Genomic DNA, 17,649 nt, shown 5'->3' on the forward strand with positions numbered 1-17,649 from the left:
TTCAGTGGCGATCATGAGCTTATAGAGAGATCATAGAGAGATATGTTCTGGAGTTTTGTTTTTAGACACAGATCAGATTGGATAAATGATGACGAAACCAAAACATTAGGTAGCTTATTACGAACTACTCTCAGGCTATGTCCAAACAACCCATCCATTTTAAACGAGATAATTTTTCTGTTTTTTTAATCCAGTTAAGTACATAAAAGCATTTTAAATGCATCTCCTTGCTTTCCATTCTTGTGGAAAGATATAGTAGGTAATTGGTTCCCCATCTGTCACCAATAATCTGTACCATCCCCTCATTTATGGAGGCGCAGCCGGTAATACATCCTGATCGTGACTAAATGTGTCTCAGGAAGAGGAAGCAAAAGTTATGTTTTATATTCCATAATAATAAAACGCACTAAACTGCAGTGTGTAAAATGGTAGTGATGACTTTGCTGATGCGTTTACCTTCGTCTTCGTTTGGCACCATCACTACACATGCTCAGAGTAACATAGTATAATACAAAATATAGAAAACGTGCATGTTTTCTTAGCCAAAACATGGCTCTGTTTTGGTCTGCTCTATAAAGCTTTAAACTCAATGCTAATTCAGACATTTTGAAATGAAAAAGCTTCCTGGATGGGAAGTGAAACATCTTCAAACTTAAAAAAAGCAAAGTCCATTTGATTGTTTTGTTTTTTTACCATTTTTGGAAGGTAGCTAACTAGATGTTGGTTTGACTTACCATGAGCTGAATTTAGTTTTTATTTTGACTAGCAATTAGTTTTAACTGGCTTTTATATGAACTAGTTTTCAGAAAACTACTGTACCTCTGAGCTTATTTAGCTTTTGGCTTGACTAGTTTTAATCTGGATACCTTTAAGTTTTACCTGCTTTTGGCTGAATAGCTATTACCTGATTTGCCTTTGCTTCAGTCTCCCAAATGTCTGTCTTTTCTTGTGATTAAGACAACTGAGAGCACCATCCATGACAAAATAAAAGATTATCTTTTAAAGACTTCATTAACTCCATTTCAGAAAAGTTATAACCAGCAACACAGGCAAAGACCATGAGGGAAACAATGAAATAAGTACAGAAAGCTGTTTGGCTTTTAAGTTTGTGTTAACATTGTTCCGAACAGCATACTGACTCATCCTAAATAATTATGCATCTCTCTCATTAGTGGGGGCAGTGGCAAATTAAAGGGTTAGAGGGGGGCTGTTAGCCCTGACACCACATATTTAGTTTTTACAGCGCTACTCTGTAATTGTACTGTCACTTCCTCTTTTGCTGATGTGTTTCCTCTTCAACGTGGCATCTAAACACTTCATTAGTGGACAGTTTGTGATACTTATTACAATTACATGATTTCTAAGTACTAAATCCCAGCTGATCAATGCTGTCGGCTACAGTACATCTGAAAAAAAATAGCATCAGCGGAATTATTCCTGCAAAACCTTTTGTGAATTTTAATAGAATACAACAAAATACCTTAATCACGCAAGATAATTAACTGCTTCACTTGATAGCACAATGAATTTAAGAGATTGATTTTGACTTTAGACAAAAAAAAAACTTTGAAGAGTTCAGTCGATACAACTTGATAAATGGCTGCAGATGAAGAACCTGATAAAAATCAGCATGTTGAATTGAATTCTTGTCATTTTCTATACCTGTTCTACAGCTTTAACCAGCTTTGATGTAGTGATCCAGTACGGTCTCGCTACACCTGAGGGTCTGGCAGTGGACTGGATAGCAGGAAACATTTATTGGGTGGAAAGCAACCTTGATCAGATCGAGGTAGCCAAGTTGGATGGAACCATGAGGACTACACTGCTGGCTGGGGAGGTGGAACACCCTAGGGCTATTGCTCTTGACCCTCGCGACGGGTAACAGCTGTACTGCTTATTTAAACCTCTGTAAAGTAAAGCAAGGAAAACAACTTATAATGATAAAATTATGTTTTTGGCAGAATTCTGTTTTGGACAGACTGGGACGCCAGTTTGCCGAGGATTGAGGCTGCATCCATGAGTGGTGAAGGCAGGAAGACAATCCACAAGGAGACGGGCAACGGAGGCTGGCCTAACGGACTCACTGTGGATTATCTGGAGCGGCGCATCCTGTGGATTGATGCCAGGTAAAACAAACAACAAAAGTAGCCTTTTATCCTCACATTTTATTAAATGGTTTTCCAAGAATAAAACGTATAAATTATTTAACATTTTTACTTACACAGATCTGATGCCATTTATTCTGCTAAGTATGACGGCTCTGGACTGATCGAGGTTCTGAGGGGCCATGAGTACCTCTCGCATCCATTTGCGGTCACCATGTACGGTGGAGAGGTTTACTGGACCGACTGGAGAACCAACACACTTGCCAAGGCAAACAAGTGGACTGGGAACAATGTGACCGTGGTCCAGAGAACCAATACACAACCTTTTGACCTGCAGGTCTATCATCCATCCAGACAGCCTCAAGGTAGGAAGTGCACACATTCACTGCTCACTTAGTAGCGGCAAAATCTGTTGTAAATTTACTAGACAGGGGAAAAGCTCACAATTCTTCTAGTATTATACATTCCCACGTTTCGGGTTTCATTTTGTTTTGACTGCAGCGATGCATCAAGCAGGTTTGTCTCGGTCAATACTGATTTCCAATTTGTTTCACATCTAACCTGGCCATCTCCATTATGACCTATTCCAATGTAACTCATAAGAAAAGAACTGTTACCCAAGTGCATTGTTAAAAATCGTGGTTTAGAAACCCAACAGAATTGCTTTCTAGGGAGCAGGGTAATCCTTGTTTTATAGTTCAAATAAACATCTGAAACACACATATATATGCATTTTTACATTCATATAATATTGTTTATATTCCTATGCATTAATAAAATCAACCTTGGTGGGAATACGAACTACATTTATTTAGTAAGGCAAACAGTAGGCTTCAATTTTAAGCACCTCAGGGGTCAAATAAAGAGCAAAAGCACTCCTATCAGTCAATTTGCTGGTATTAAATATTCACCGATAAGGTTTATTTTGGTTTTTTCTCTTCTCTCTGTAAACCTGAAGGATGGCAGGGCATGAATATCCCAGTAGATCAGCTATTTTGCAAATACCAACCTTCTTGCCATTACTACAGTATTTAACCTTTTCTCTCCTATCTGGATGCTAACTGGCTTAATCAGTATTTCCTGTTACAAATACTAGATCAGTTACACCAAATAAAATAACCATGTACACATTCCAAGTCTGAACTCTTTCATTTCATCTGTCCAGCTCCCAACCCGTGTGCAGCTAAAGATGGCAAAGAGCCCTGCTCCCACCTCTGCCTGATCAACTACAATCAGACTTTCTCATGTGCTTGTCCTCACCTGATGAAGTTGGGCCCCGACAGACGGACATGCTTTGGTAGGTTTGACCACATATTATGAAAGCAAAAAAAGTTTGTTTTTTGTTGTTGTTGCATGTCTGCAAAAAAGGAAGCTCTGTGGAGGGGAAGTCTTAACTCTAAAAAATATAGTTTTTCCTCCCTAAGTAGCAGCAAGCTTGTTTATCTTTTGTTAAAGTGCAGTATTCAGGGTGTGCTTCTCGATTACCTTCTCTGATATTGGATCCGGTGACCCATTGTTTCATTCTGACAGAGCCATTAGTCCCCAATCTCAATTCCTCTTTCAATTCCTTTCTGTCTGTCACTGAAGCCGTAAAGTTTTAAATGAGCTCTGACTGTTAAATTCATGCTATCAGTTATGTATTTGCACTGATTGAATTTACTCCCACTGCTGTTGCTGTGCTATTGCGTTACCCTGCCAGATATGATCACTTCAGTCAAAAGTCCAATTGAATTAAGTGTTTGTTCAAGCAGCAGGAATAATACAAAGGAGCACTCATCCTTGCAGCATTAGTTCCTTCTCAGAGATTCCCCTTTTGACTTGTTGCAGCATTTACCAAAAGATTGATTTCACTGAACACTAATGGGGGCCTGTCACCATTTTGTCTCACCTGCAGAGTCTCGTCAGTTCCTGCTATATGCTCGACAAATAGAGATCAGGGGAGTGGACATTGACAACCCATACTACAACTACATCATCTCCTTCACTGTGCCAGACATCGACAATGTGACTGTGGTGGACTACGACGCTCTAGAGCACCGCATCTATTGGTCAGATGTGCGAACAAAAACGATAAAGAGAGCTTTTATTAACGGGACCGGAGTCGAGACTGTTGTTTCTGCTGGTAAGGAAACGATAGAGGACAAGGCAGGGCATCTTTTAAAGGCTTGTTAGTCTAGTAAAGGGAAGGTCGGTTTGGACAGATTACACCCAGATGTTTCATATTGATTTTTTTTTATTTAACTATAACTTCCCTTTATGATTAGAAATATGAGTTTTAAGTCTGCAGTCAAACATGCTAAAAAGAAAAACACAAACTTTATCTGAGCATTATTTAAGACATTTGTATTACATTCATCCAACCACTTCATGCTTGACTAGTTTGTCTTAAAACAAAGGAAATACCCTCTTGAAAATGTTCAGAAAATGGTATTAATATTGTGCAGCAACAGGAAAAGTCCAGTTCATAAAAACATTGATGCAAATATTTTCATAAATCATTACATTTAACAAATTTGCATTACCTTTTTTAAATTCAAATTAGACCGTTTTTTAAGATGAGATGTTTGGTTCTTCTTGTCTCCAACTCTTTAATAAAAATAAGGCTGATACAAATTAAAGTTTCCTTTTTTTTTTTTAGATAGAGAGGATATTAGAAAGCTTAGCAACCCATCAGTGGACATGGATGTTCAAATGAATCCATTTACAGAAACAAGAAAATGTCCTTAAGTTACAGTTTCAGTGAGAAATTAAGAGGTAGCAAAGCATCCTAAGGTCCATTTTTCCATATAGACACATTACTTATAAAATGTTAAAATTTCCAGTATAATTTCTTAGTAATCTGAACACTATATCTTCATAAATCAGTGGCGTATTAACAACACAACCCCTAAGGCTTCCTGCAGCAATAATAAGAAGATATACTGAAGTAACAATCACTCTAGTCTTAACTCTGATTCAATGAAAAGCTTTTGGAGTTTTATTTTTATTTTTTTATAGAAACACCAGAGCTAATAATAATTAAAATTTCTTGTGTTTCGTTAGATCTACCCAATACACACGGCCTGGCAGTGGACTGGGTGTCTAGGAACCTGTTCTGGACCAGTTATGATGCCAATAAGAAGCAGATTAACGTCGCCAGACTGGATGGCTCCTTTAAAAATGCTGTTATCCAGGGCTTGGACAAACCACACTGTCTGGTGATGCATCCAATCCTGGGGTCAGTACCACACACTCACACAAAGGAAGAGAAACAGGCCTATCATAAAGCTCTCAGTTGTAGGGAAGCTGGAAGTAGCTCTCCAGCACCTTCCTTCTTTCAGCTAGTGGCCTTTCCTCCATAAATGCTGCTTTGGCTAACCCCCATATTTTCTGGCCCAAGCATTCCCCCACAGGAGCAAATACACACCCATGACATAATTAAGGCCTGTCATACCATTCAGTAATAACAGTGTAACTTGTCAAACACCTAAATAACAAAATCAGATTCATCATTTTGAAGTCAGTCTTGAGCTTTTCTGAAATGACAAACTTAAAGTAAAGCATGCTTGTCTTAATTTAAAGTGCCCACAAAGAAAATACATTTAAAAATTCTTATTGAAGAATCTCTTTTGAGTGTATAAGAAGTGAGTTTAGGATTAATAAAGATTTTTTTGGGATTTAGAAATAGACTTGATTAAATGCAGTTCAGTTTCTTGCATTGAAAATGGGAGCAAACCCTTTAAGTCTGCAGTTTCTTGGAAACTTTAACTCAGATTCAGGTTTTAGCCTTATAATGACATATTTACTTACATGATGTAATTCCCTGGTTGCAGTTTCCCACTGACTGGACATCCAATTAATCTGTAAAACGAAACACTCAACAAAATGTTGCTTGGAATAAAGTAACAGACAACTTTGTTTTTGGGTACCCAGGTCTTCTGCTCTGGCCGAAGATACATATCATCCATGTAAAAAAATATATTTATTACACTCTACTGTGGATTCTTATTATCCTCCCCTTTCATGCGGTCACTATTATTTAAATTGTACTGAAGCTAACAGGTTGCTAATCTCTGAGGCTTCTCACAGTGTATTTTATTATTTTATTATTCTCCTGGGTTACTTCTATTCTCTATTGTGATACTCAGACTGTACGTCTGATTCTCTGCCAGTGTCTCTGTGTTTCTGTCTCTTTTTCCATTTCAGTTCTCTTTGTTTATCTTACATCCTGTCCCCTCTGGCGATACTTAAAACATTCATTTTTTTTTTCTCCCTCCTGAAACTTCCTCCCCCCTAATCTCCAAACAGAACGTGGCCCCAGCCTCCCTTTCAGTCAGACAGCGCAAAGACAAACCATCTGTACTTATAAATACACCGTATCTAAGTTATGCACGAAAATTTCTATGTTGCAGTGTTTTATTTGCATTTGGGAAAGTGTGTCTGTTGTTGTTTACTGCGTCGTGTCTTTGAAGGACTTGGTAAGGCAGAGGGCTGTTAGCGATCTGAGCGTTGCTGGCGTTGGAGAAAATGAGAAGCAGATGTTAGAACCATGTGCTGGGGCTGTCTGCTCTCTCTGCCACACAAACACACTTGACCCCAACTGTAGTGGGTGGAGTCAAGAAAGGTTGGGGCAGGATAAACTTGTGTTTGTACAAAAAAAATCATAAGAGAGTGGGCTTTAATGCCTTAGCTCTTTTTTTTTTTTTATTTCGAAACATGTCAACAAGTGTATTAAAGAGTGTGTCTGGATCCCGTTGCAATCAACAGGAAGTTAAACCTATTTAATATGTAATACACTGGGAGATAATGTATACCCAATGAAACACAATATTATAGTCTGTCTGGTAGGTGGTATTCTGTTACAGTAAAGGCAGGTTATGAAATTGGGAAAATAATTTCTACCTGAAAGAAACGTAGCATAAAACTGGGAAGTGAGGTGAAAAGAATCCATTCCATTTAGTCTGGCACCCCTGAATAACATCCACCACAACCAATTCCGTAAATGAGCAAATAATATCAAACTCTGATTGTTTCTTTTTTTAAGATAATAAATCCAGCTGTTCTATAAAGGCCTCATAGGTTTGTTAGAAGTACGTGGAACACAGCAGACAGGTCAGGAAGAACATTGCGAAGAGTTAAAAGTTGAGTTCCTCCTCATAAAGCCTGAATGATTAGCCTAAATCAAGCTTGTAAACTTTGGCATGTTTTGAACTTTTTTCTATTTAATCAGAGTTTTTTGCTACGAAGAACTGGTGCATTTTTTAAAAGTGCATTTTGTTCTCCCAAAGTGGTAGAAACATATCCTAAGCCCTTTTTTTAGGTTTTAATTTGAAAAATGATGTGAAACCCATGCATCATTTGTTTCACAGACAAAATTCCTGTGAAAGACATAGAAGTTTGAGACTGACATGACAACTTGTGTATGAATACTTTTGCTTAGAATAGTAAAATGAAGCTTGCAACTCTAAAAATTGTGTTATTTGTTTAAAAATCCTGTAAATGTGTGTTGTTGCATCAGGAAGCTGTACTGGACAGATGGCGACAACATCAGTATGGCCAACACAGATGGCAGCAACCTCAGGGTCCTCTTCACCAACCAGAAAGGCCCTATCGGTGAGAAACCTACAGTCCCTGTTTGACGTCAGGACAGCGCTCCCTAGTGGCGAGGATAGAAAGTTGGTCATACATATGATTTGTTTTTGTCTTTCCCAGGCCTTTCCATTGACTTTGACACAGAGCAGCTCTACTGGATCAGTTCAGGAAACAGCACCATAAACCGCTGTAAACTGGATGGTTCTGAACTGGAGTTTCTTGAAGCAGCTAAGGGAAAACTCATCAAGGGAAGCGCTCTTGCTATTATGGGTATGACCTTCTGAAATGTTTATACCCACCTAGTGTCACCCATTCTGCTTAAATGTAGCTTTGGTTTCAGCAAAAACTGCCAATCACTGTGTTTGTAATGTTCACCCAAAGGGGATAAGCTGTGGTGGGCAGATCAGGGAGCTGACCTGATAGGAACATGTGATAAGAAAGATGGAGGCAACTGGAAAGTCCTGAGAAACAGCACATCACCCATGATGCACATGAAGATCTACAACGAAACTGTGCAGAAAGGTGCAACTTTTTTTGATCTTTATAAGACAAGGGCATCTGTTTCTCACAGAGGGTCTAATTTGAAGCCTGGATGTAGAATGTTTATCCCAAGCACCTCTGTTTAAGCTGCTGTCACTCATCTTGGTTTTGTTTTTTTTGTATTTTTTCTTTGTGGCTACCAGGCACCAATCTCTGCAGCAAAAACAATGGAGACTGTTCCCAGCTGTGCCTCCCCACATCCCCGACCACTAGAGCCTGCATGTGCACTGCGGGATACAGCTTACGGACTGGGGAGCAGTCCTGCGAGGGTAGGATGTGCTTGCTTGCATACAGAGATCCTCATTTCAAGCCAATTCTGTTTCACAAGCTGATATTAATGGTCAGAGAGTGGTTTGGAGATTTGAAAGGGTCACTGTGTTTGTCTGCTGCAGGAGTGGGGTCCTTCCTTCTGTACTCTGTTCATGAAGGCATTAGGGGTATTCCTTTGGACCCTTCAGACAAATCCGATGCACTGGTTCCAGTTTCTGGCACCTCACTAGCTGTTGGCATAGATTTTCATGCTGGTAAGGCTGCCCATAAATCTTATATTTTTCTATATCCTTGAAGTTAAAATGTTAATTTACAAGTTAACCTAGGACTCTATATTATTTAGAGTTATTGGAAGCTTGTTTCTTTTCATTCCTACAGAGAATGACACAATCTACTGGGTGGATATGGGCCTGAGTACCATCAGCAGAGCCAAGAGGGACCAGACCTGGAGGGAAGACGTGGTTACCAACGGCATTGGGAGAGTGGAGGGAATAGCTGTTGACTGGATAGCTGGTAGGAGGCGTCAAATGGGATTGAATGTACAACTTACAACTTTACAAAGACATGCTTCAGTTATTGGAAAACCATTTTATTTTTCAACTGTTAAACTCAAATGAAAAAAAAAAGAAAAACTAAGAACAAGAACATTACTGTCAAAATTTTGTAGAAATTATTGAAGATTTTTTTTTAATTCAGTTTAAAAGGAAACTCCTAGAATAGTTACAGTTATAGTAGTTTTTTTCTTTTCATTTAAATGGCTATTATTTGTAGAAAACCCAAACCTTTTTAAATAAATTAGGTTATATCAAATTAATAAAGAAGGGACCCCAATAAAGAAACATTACATTATGTCGTACAACATCATCTTGTAGGGATAAAGCATGACAGAAGATGGATGGATGGACTGTCCAGCAGACAGTTATCCAGACCCGCAACATAAATAGGGGACCACGAAGGCTCATTGCTAAGAAGGCTAACTTTTCATAGGGCGTTGTATTTAAGCATTTTAATTCATTTGAAAGTTGAATGGAGGCTTGGTATTGTGAGGGTGCACTAGTTGCGTAGATAACCATATAACTAGAAGGTTTGACTGCACTTGAAAGTTTTCAGTGAGATTCACTAAGGTGGTGCTGCTGCTGGAGTCAGTTCCTCAGGGCATTGAGGGCCCTACTTGAAGCAAAACCCTCTGCAGAACAGTTGCTGTACGCTGCACCAATCCTATCACATTAAAGCTAGTGTATCCATGGTTTGTTATCATATACCTCATCCAACACTCAACCATAATGTCAGTGAGACTCAAACCATGTCGATGGCGTAACTTTGGGTCTCCCTTTAGGGGGGTTGAGGTCTTCGCAAGCATTGTGTTATTCATGAACAGCACTAAGCCAAAGTGCAATGTTATGAAAGGAGCTATTGTTATGTCTTCTTTCCTTTTTGACTCATAGTCAGGTCAAGTAAAGCAGACAATGATCATAGGGAAAACAAGAAAAATGAAAATGCTTTTTGTTAAAATGGAAAACCTATTTTTAGTTTTGAGCTTAATGCATCTTTTTTTGCAGAGACGTAGTTCTAAATATCTTCTGTTGTGAGATTTTGTGCTATATCAAAAATAGTCACAAGTTAAAAAATATTTATTTCTGCTTTTTATGCCTCTTTTCATGGTTTCACAGGCCAACCACTAGCACTAGCGACTGTGTCAAAAGTACAGCAAACAGTTAATGCTTGGTAAATGGGCTGAATGGGACCTAGTTTTGGGCAGCATAGGGGAAATTACTGTTTCACTAGCAATTGAAAATGAATAAAAGTAATCTGTCAGTTATGTGAGATAATTTTATAAATAATTAGTAATGTGGGTTTTTTTTTATATATTGGGATGATATTGATTGGATAGGGGCCATAATCCCCTTAATCCCTCCATGGAAATTACGCTCTTGCAGATTGCTAAAGTTTTAGCCTAATGGTAGCATTTTTGCTGTGCTTTGGTAAGCTGTGCTTAGTTGGTGGTATCTTCTTTAAGTTTACCGTGAGGACAAAACTTAAAGAAATAGTGCTTCTCTATGTCCTGAATTTTTCTGACTCATGCTCTAGTTAGGTTTTGTGATTTCCTGCAGTATGCAAATAGCATGATGCAGACAGAGAGGAAGCTGCAGCAGCCGTTGCAGTCTCTTATTTATGAATATCGTTTTAAAGAAAAAAAACAACAATATAAGGAAAAATTAAGATTTTTTAAAATGACAAAATTGGATGCCTTATCTATAATATAGCTTCAAATGCACAGAAAAGGCAAATATGTCACAGTTGTTAGAAAAATGTTTGCAAAATCTTTTTTTGTTAATAACTTCTTGAAGAAAAGTGGAGAAATAATATTCATCCCTGTTAGCAACCATACTCTGGTTGAATTTTAAGGAATAGCTTAAAAGTTCACTTAGGGTGGGTAATAAACCCTGCTATCATGGCATTATGTTTTTATTTTAAGTTGACTCAGCTCTCTTTAGGGACAAAATATGACAACCTTGCAATAAAAAGGAGACAGATAAAAAAGACTAGACTTTTCTCCGGCTGAATAAGATGGCAGAGATAATAGATTTGAAAAGTGTTCCATCATACATAGTTACATCCTGCCCAAAGATCTGTCTATGGATCAATGTTTCTCCTCTATCCAACAAAAGGAAACATCTATTGGACCGACCAAGGTTTTGATGTGATCGAAGTGGCTCGACTGAATGGCTCCTTCCGTTATGTGGTGATCTCCCAGGGCCTGGACAAGCCGCGCGCCATCACAGTACATCCTGAGAAAGGGTGAGGCTTCTAAAAGAATACACACAGTGCATTATAACCACCTCATCTATAGATTTGTATGTACTGATTAGAAATGAAGCCATCTCAGAGTGTTTCTCTTTCCCTGCATGTTCTTGGATGCAGCTACCTGTTCTGGACAGAATGGGGTCAGTACCCCCGCATTGAACGCTCTCGCCTGGATGGTTCACAGAGGGCCATTCTGGTCAACGCTAGTATTAGCTGGCCCAACGGCATCTCTATTGACTATAAGGTAGGCCGCAACTAATGATCAGCTTATATTTGAAGTGCAGGGAGCATGATTACTTTGTTTTTGTCCATAGGAGGGTCTGCTGTACTGGTGTGATGCCAGGACAGACAAGATTGAGCGAATTAACCTGGAGACTGGAGAAAACAGGGAGGTGGTGCTGGCCAGCAATAACATGGACATGTTCTCTGTTTCTCTGTTTGAGAGCTACATCTACTGGAGTGATAGGTCAGATACGTCACAGCTGCTCAGGATGTTTTTCTTCATATTTTCATTCATCAACTCTTGTTCGATTCTTCCTTTTTATATACAGGACACATGCTAATGGTTCTATTAAGAGAGGCAGTAAAGATAATGCAACAGAATCCGTCTCTCTGAGAACTGGTATTGGGGTGCAGCTTAAAGATATCAAGGTTTTCAACAGAGCCAGGCAGCAAGGTAAGCAAAACCAAAGAATAAAAGTATCTATAATTTGATTTTTTTTCCTAAAAACTGTTTCTCATTTTGCCATCTTTCACAGGAACAAATGTTTGCAAAGTGAAAAATGGCGGCTGCGAGCAGCTTTGTCTTTACCGTGGCAACGGCCAGCGCACATGCGCCTGCGCTCATGGCATGCTAGCGGAAGATGGCTGCCGATGCCGCGACTATGACGGATACCTTCTCTATTCGGAGCGCACCATACTAAAGAGCGTCCACCTGTCGGACGAGAACAACCTGAACGCGCCCATAAAGCCGTTTGAAGATCCCGATCACATGAAGAACATCATAGCGCTGACATTTGATTATAGAGGAGGAGGCGGTAAAGGAGCAAACCGCATCTTCTTCAGCGACATTCACTTCGGTAACATCCAGCAGATCAGCGATGATGGGTTGGACCGCAGAACCATTGTAGAGAGTGAGTTCTTCCCACTTTTCATCTCTGGTTTTGGATCTTTAACCCAACCTTTTACAGTCATACCTCATAAACATTTTCACATTTTGAAACATAACCAGCAAACTTCAGTGGATCTTATTTAGGTGTCATATGACAAAGCAACACAAAGTAGTGTATAAGTGCACTTGTGCAAAGTAGATGGAGAGGTATATATCATTTTATAAATTTGGCAAATATCAATCAATCATTTTTCAGCTACATGTGTTTTGGTTTTTGTCTCTAATAGCTTTGTGCATCTATTGCCTGGAATTTCTACGCATTTCCCTTTGTTAATTAGTATAGGCTGAGGCAGAACTGATTGAGAGCAACTTATGTCTCGACAGGACTATAGTAATCAACATCTATTCATCAACCTTAACCTAAGTTTAGCAGTCTTTACCATCTACACAAATATGTTCACAATCAATTAAGTGTGCCCCCAAAACAAAAATGTCAGAGAGGCCATATAGTACCCCATTTAGAAAGCTTAAAAGAAAAATTTTACTTTTCACCTTGTTTCAGCTAAACAAAAGACTGACAATTACCTGGTTTACTAGAAGGGTTATTTAGTTGTGGAAATAATTTGCATTGATATTTCATGAAAACTCCCCCCCCAGAAAACAACAACAGCAAAAAAAAACTTCAGAAACTTTTCTTCTTTTCACTGCATTTATATATTTAAAACACAGTTCCAGCCTTGATAACTTTTGGCCATAATAATTGTTACTCCCTGTAGGGCATCTTAGTTGCAGGTTTCAGACTCAGACCTAAACCCTTGCATCCTAGCCTTACTATATTTAGAGACAGACTTTATCAGCTGTCCTTGGTGTTTCTGATGGTGTTTGATCACCTATATTCTATGACCAAACTCTGAGGCCTTTACTGAATACATGGATCCCTGTTGGTTGAATACATGGATCCATGTTAGTATCAGTGCGTATTAGTTGACATAGAAGGCTTTTGGTTGGGCTAGACATTATCTAGCTGCATGAGTGAAGGAAACTGGTGCATGTCACAGCTTTCTCCTGGTTTCTATAATAAAATCTGCATGAAAATATGTATAAGTTTATGTTTTTAACAGGATAAATACACAGACGTTTGAGGGTGAGGCTACATGTGCAAGGTCTTGCTATTTTCTCTATTTATCTTTTTGCTTTCCCACACTCTCCTCCAAGACACAAACCCTGTTATTTGCCAAAACCATTTTCCCCCGTGTCTCTTTCCTTTAGTCTAAAAAGGTGGGCCTCTGTTTAAACATCAACCCCCTGATGAGAAATCTTCCTGAAGAGGAGAGCTGCATGAATTTTGACAAAAACTCCCATTTATCTAAACAGAACCAGGAAATCTTTCTTCTTAAGTCGTTGCCAAACCCAAAATGAAAAAAGAGAGCAATTTCTTTTGATCCGTGCTTCGAGAACAGAATGGGCAGGAACATAAACAGGTCCAGGGACAAGTAGACCTTCTTTTACCTTATCTCGGCGCAACAAAACACAGGTGCTGTGTTAATGTTTTACCAAAGTGCTTTTCCTTTCATCTTTTTACAAGGAATGTGATTGAGAATTGGTTCTCCTACTGTGCTTATAACCATCCACACCCAAAGGACTTCTTATGACTAAAGAATAAATGAAAAATAAATGAAGATTTGTGTCGCAAAATAGCTCAGTAAGATTGGACAAAAAATGTCTGTTAACACAATTTTTTAAACTAGATATAAGTTTGGACTTTAAACAGGTCATTTACTCGTGAATATGATTGTTGTCTCAAATCTTATTGCAAGGACAACGCCTAAGTAAATATGGTAAATGGCCCATATTTACATAGTCAGGAGACTGGACCAAAGCACTTTACATTACATTCAGTGTTTCACCAATTCACACAAACACTGATGGTGGCAAGCCGCATTGTAACCACAGCTGCCCTGGGGCTCACTGACAGAAATTAGGCTGCCGTAAACAGGTTGTTTAGTTATTATTCCATAGCTTTGTATAATTAGTCAGATAACGCAGTTTAATTTCATGCTTCCTTGTTATTCTGAATCTGATATTTACAGTTTTATAGTCAGAGGTTCAAGTGGGTTACCAACCCCAAACTCAAATCCAATATGGCCACCATGTTTGTAAACCTTCTTCATTACAAAAGTAGTAAAATAAGAACAAAAGCAACATTTGTTTTCCTCAATTCTTATAATTTATATCTATAAGTCACATACTTCAACCACTCAACATTATTTATTAAACTAATTGCTGTGCTGTTGAGATAAGAGGTCTTTGTACTGCTGATGGTAGCTAGCCTGGTCAACAAATCTCATGCATCAGTTAACAAAACAATCCATTAATATGGTTATATTTCAAAAGAGACAAAAATATCAGTACTCCAAAAAGTATCAATACTCAAATGTTGCATGATACTACAACCACCCTTTTTCAATACAGGGATGTTTTAGCTCAGAGTGATGTGTTGTCAGGTTTCAGGGCACATTCCTTAGTATGTTCACTGTGTCCCCCTGCAGTTTTCTTATGGTGTTTTCTTTGTCTTTTCTGCCTGGGAAGTGTGATTCAAAATGAGTTTTTCCTACTGTTCTTACAACCCAACCTGACACAGGTCCCAACCTTTGGGACCGTCACACAGTGGCTTAATATTTCAAGTTCAGCAGATTGCTGCTTTGAGACATTGGATCTAGAGCTCATTAAGTTAGTTTTTTCATTGGGTGAGTCAGACTGCAGACATCGCCACGTTGGTCTTTACTTTTCGACGCTTCATCTTGAAAATTCTCAGCAGATCTTGTCTGAACTTTTGGGACATCAGCACATAGAGGCAGGGGTTCATTACCGTGGAGGAGGTTGCCATTAGGCGTGCAAACACACTAAAGGCACCGTAACGCGGCGTGGCCCCTGTTGCCCCCGAGTTGTTATCCGCCAGTAAGGCCAGAGTCAGTCCATATGAGGGCAGCCAGCACAGAGTAAAAGCCAGCACCAGCATGGCTGTTGTTTGGGTCACTTTGCTTTGATAGCGCTCTAATTGAGGGGTCCTGCCGGCATGTTGGCCCCGCCACAGGAACACATAGATGCTGCCGTATGCCACTGCGATGGTGATGAGTGGAAGCATGAAGGCTGCGAGGAAATGAAATACTCCATAGATCATCTGCTGCTGCTGGGACAGGAATGCAAAACAGGCAAGGCCGTCAGGGGTTTGTCGAGGGGGTCCCACAGAGCGGAAAACCAGCTGAGGGGCTCCAAGGCAGCAGGCTGGAACCCAAATCAGGAAAGCGATGATGGAGACCCTGCGGGGGGTGAGCAAACTGTACGCCCTGGTGGGCTTCACCACGGTCAGGTAACGGGAGACAGCCAGAGCCGCCAAGGTGAAGACACTGGCAGATGAGCAGGCAGAACCCAAGAAGCCCACCAGACGGCACATGACGTTCCCAAAGGGCCACCTCTGCATGGCTATGGAAACGGTTTGGAAGGGAATTGTGAAAAGCAGAAGCAGATCTGCCGCACTCAGAGCCAGCAGGAGTATGTCCGTCCCTGTGTTCATCATGGAGCCCCGGGGGGCTTGTCCTAAACCCCTCCTCTGCCGTCCACACAGTATCACCATCACTAAAGTGTGTCCAGTAATTCCCAGAATTAGAATGAGTGAATCCAGTATGGGGACGAGGATCTGCTCCACACTGGTCATCCCAGCGTTGCTGCTGTTCCCCAGCAAACCATCGGAACCTGAAGAGTTCAGCATGCCGTCCTCAGTTCCGGTCATCCTGACACTGATAAGACTCACCGAAGCTAGCTTTGTTTGGTCTTTTCGCTCAACCAGTCATAAAACAGCTGATAATAAATACAGGAATGATTACTCATAGTCAATAACAGTCTGCCGAGAAATAACATCACACAGATTTCCAGACATTCAACCAAAAGGTTGCTGACAATTACCAGCCGGTTTTCAGAGGAGAAGGTGATTGTTAAACCTGGATAAACACCTGCATCTTTATATGCTCCCATCAAGACATGACACAATTGTGTATTGTTGCATCTATTATCCATGTACCTTCCAGTCAGCTTGGTACAGTGATGCCTTTGTAGAAGCTTAGACACCCCCAGTTGCTCTTCTGCCCCTATTTGTTATCCTGTTGAGATGAAATGTAAGCTGCCAGTTGAGATCTGTAATTTCCTGACACCTCACAGCAGCCTGCAGCTCCACATATTGATCCACAACCCCCTGCTCGTGGGAGAGAGAGGGATATCCCAAAAAGGTTGGCAGCAGGTGAATGGAGACCGGTCAAAAGCTTGACAGTAAGCGAATAAGTAGCAAGTGAACTCTGGACTGATTATGAGACATCACGCCAGAAATGGGTTGGTCGGCTCTCTGTGGGAGGACCTAATGGGGCCTAGAAAAGTTTTTTTCCCATGCTTCATCATATCAGCACCTTATCTGAAAGGATAAGATTGTTTAGAAGCGTTGTCCTTGTGCATGCATGTACAAAACATGCATAGATACTGTAAACAAACAAGAAGAGTCAGTGAAACTAAGTTCGCCTGCAAAAATCTGGCTAATTATTGACTTCCAGTCTGATAGCAAACAGTGAGGAAGCTATAACACCTATTGCAGGCAGCCACCTTCCAATCCGTGTCAGAAAAGCCACCATTAGGGAAGGCATCTATGTGAGTAATACAACAAATGTATGGATACTTAGCTTTGGGGTCATCAAAAAGGTGAGGAAGGTTTGGTTAAAGCAATAGAAGTTACAGTTTTGCAACTTATTTAAAGCTGTAAAGAAAAATGACATGGGAAAAAGTGAAATATATTTGCATTGATTTTTTGTGCAGTGGTTTATGAATCAAGGAGTCGATTGGCAAGTTTCTCAACTTCCCAGCAGCATTGCTTTTCTCAAAACTTCAACATTCATAACAGAAATAGTGAATCATGTCTGGTGTTAGACTGAAGATGTGTCTCATCTGGCAGAGAGCCTCGCTGGGTTGTTGGGAGGAGTGACTCAGTGAGGTCACAACAAGCCCAGAGAAGAGACTTCTTTCAGTATTATAAACAGTGTTTCTGCAGAATCCTGGAAAACATGGCATTACAATGTAGGAGTTTTTCAGGTCTTAATAAGTTTTGGAAATTAAATGAAAGCGTCCATTCAAACATCCGTCCATCCATCAATCAAGCCATCCATTCATCCATCCATCATTTGAATATAACCTGTGACTGACATGCTG

General features: G+C 39.9%; 2 protein-coding genes across 5 annotated transcripts in view; one reads left to right on the forward strand and one right to left on the reverse strand.

Moving 5' to 3' along the window:
• The window catches only part of LOC119785421 (low-density lipoprotein receptor-related protein 1-like), a 132,983-nt gene that overhangs the window by 90,317 nt on the left and 25,017 nt on the right, over window positions 1–17,649 (forward strand). For all 4 annotated transcript variants that reach the window (XM_038288099.1, XM_038288101.1, XM_038288100.1 and 1 more), the window contains 17 exons: window positions 1,674–1,878; window positions 1,962–2,126; window positions 2,226–2,470; window positions 3,271–3,402; window positions 4,000–4,227; window positions 5,148–5,322; window positions 7,603–7,697; window positions 7,797–7,946; window positions 8,058–8,198; window positions 8,360–8,485; window positions 8,609–8,740; window positions 8,865–8,999; window positions 11,156–11,285; window positions 11,409–11,535; window positions 11,606–11,757; window positions 11,843–11,967; window positions 12,050–12,424. In XM_038288099.1, the coding sequence (XP_038144027.1) occupies window positions 1,674–1,878; window positions 1,962–2,126; window positions 2,226–2,470; window positions 3,271–3,402; window positions 4,000–4,227; window positions 5,148–5,322; window positions 7,603–7,697; window positions 7,797–7,946; window positions 8,058–8,198; window positions 8,360–8,485; window positions 8,609–8,740; window positions 8,865–8,999; window positions 11,156–11,285; window positions 11,409–11,535; window positions 11,606–11,757; window positions 11,843–11,967; window positions 12,050–12,424 (2,838 nt within the window). The remainder of the gene's footprint in view (window positions 1–1,673; window positions 1,879–1,961; window positions 2,127–2,225; window positions 2,471–3,270; window positions 3,403–3,999; window positions 4,228–5,147; window positions 5,323–7,602; window positions 7,698–7,796; window positions 7,947–8,057; window positions 8,199–8,359; window positions 8,486–8,608; window positions 8,741–8,864; window positions 9,000–11,155; window positions 11,286–11,408; window positions 11,536–11,605; window positions 11,758–11,842; window positions 11,968–12,049; window positions 12,425–17,649) is intronic.
• LOC119785422 (delta-type opioid receptor) lies at window positions 14,607–16,741 on the reverse strand. The gene has a single exon (XM_038288103.1). The coding sequence runs from the start codon at window positions 16,190–16,192 to the stop codon at window positions 15,155–15,157; it is 1,038 nt and encodes a 345-aa protein (XP_038144031.1). The 5' UTR covers window positions 16,193–16,741; the 3' UTR covers window positions 14,607–15,154.

Source organism: Cyprinodon tularosa, unplaced genomic scaffold, assembly GCF_016077235.1.
Source record: "Cyprinodon tularosa strain WSP-4 unplaced genomic scaffold, ASM1607723v1 ctg248, whole genome shotgun sequence".
Taxonomy (NCBI): domain Eukaryota; kingdom Metazoa; phylum Chordata; class Actinopteri; order Cyprinodontiformes; family Cyprinodontidae; genus Cyprinodon; species Cyprinodon tularosa.

Bases quoted from the DNA above. Each gene is read 5' to 3' on its own strand.
- LOC119785422 (XM_038288103.1), bottom strand. From the start codon at position 16,192: ATGACCGGAACTGAGGACGGCATGCTGAACTCTTCAGGTTCCGATGGT.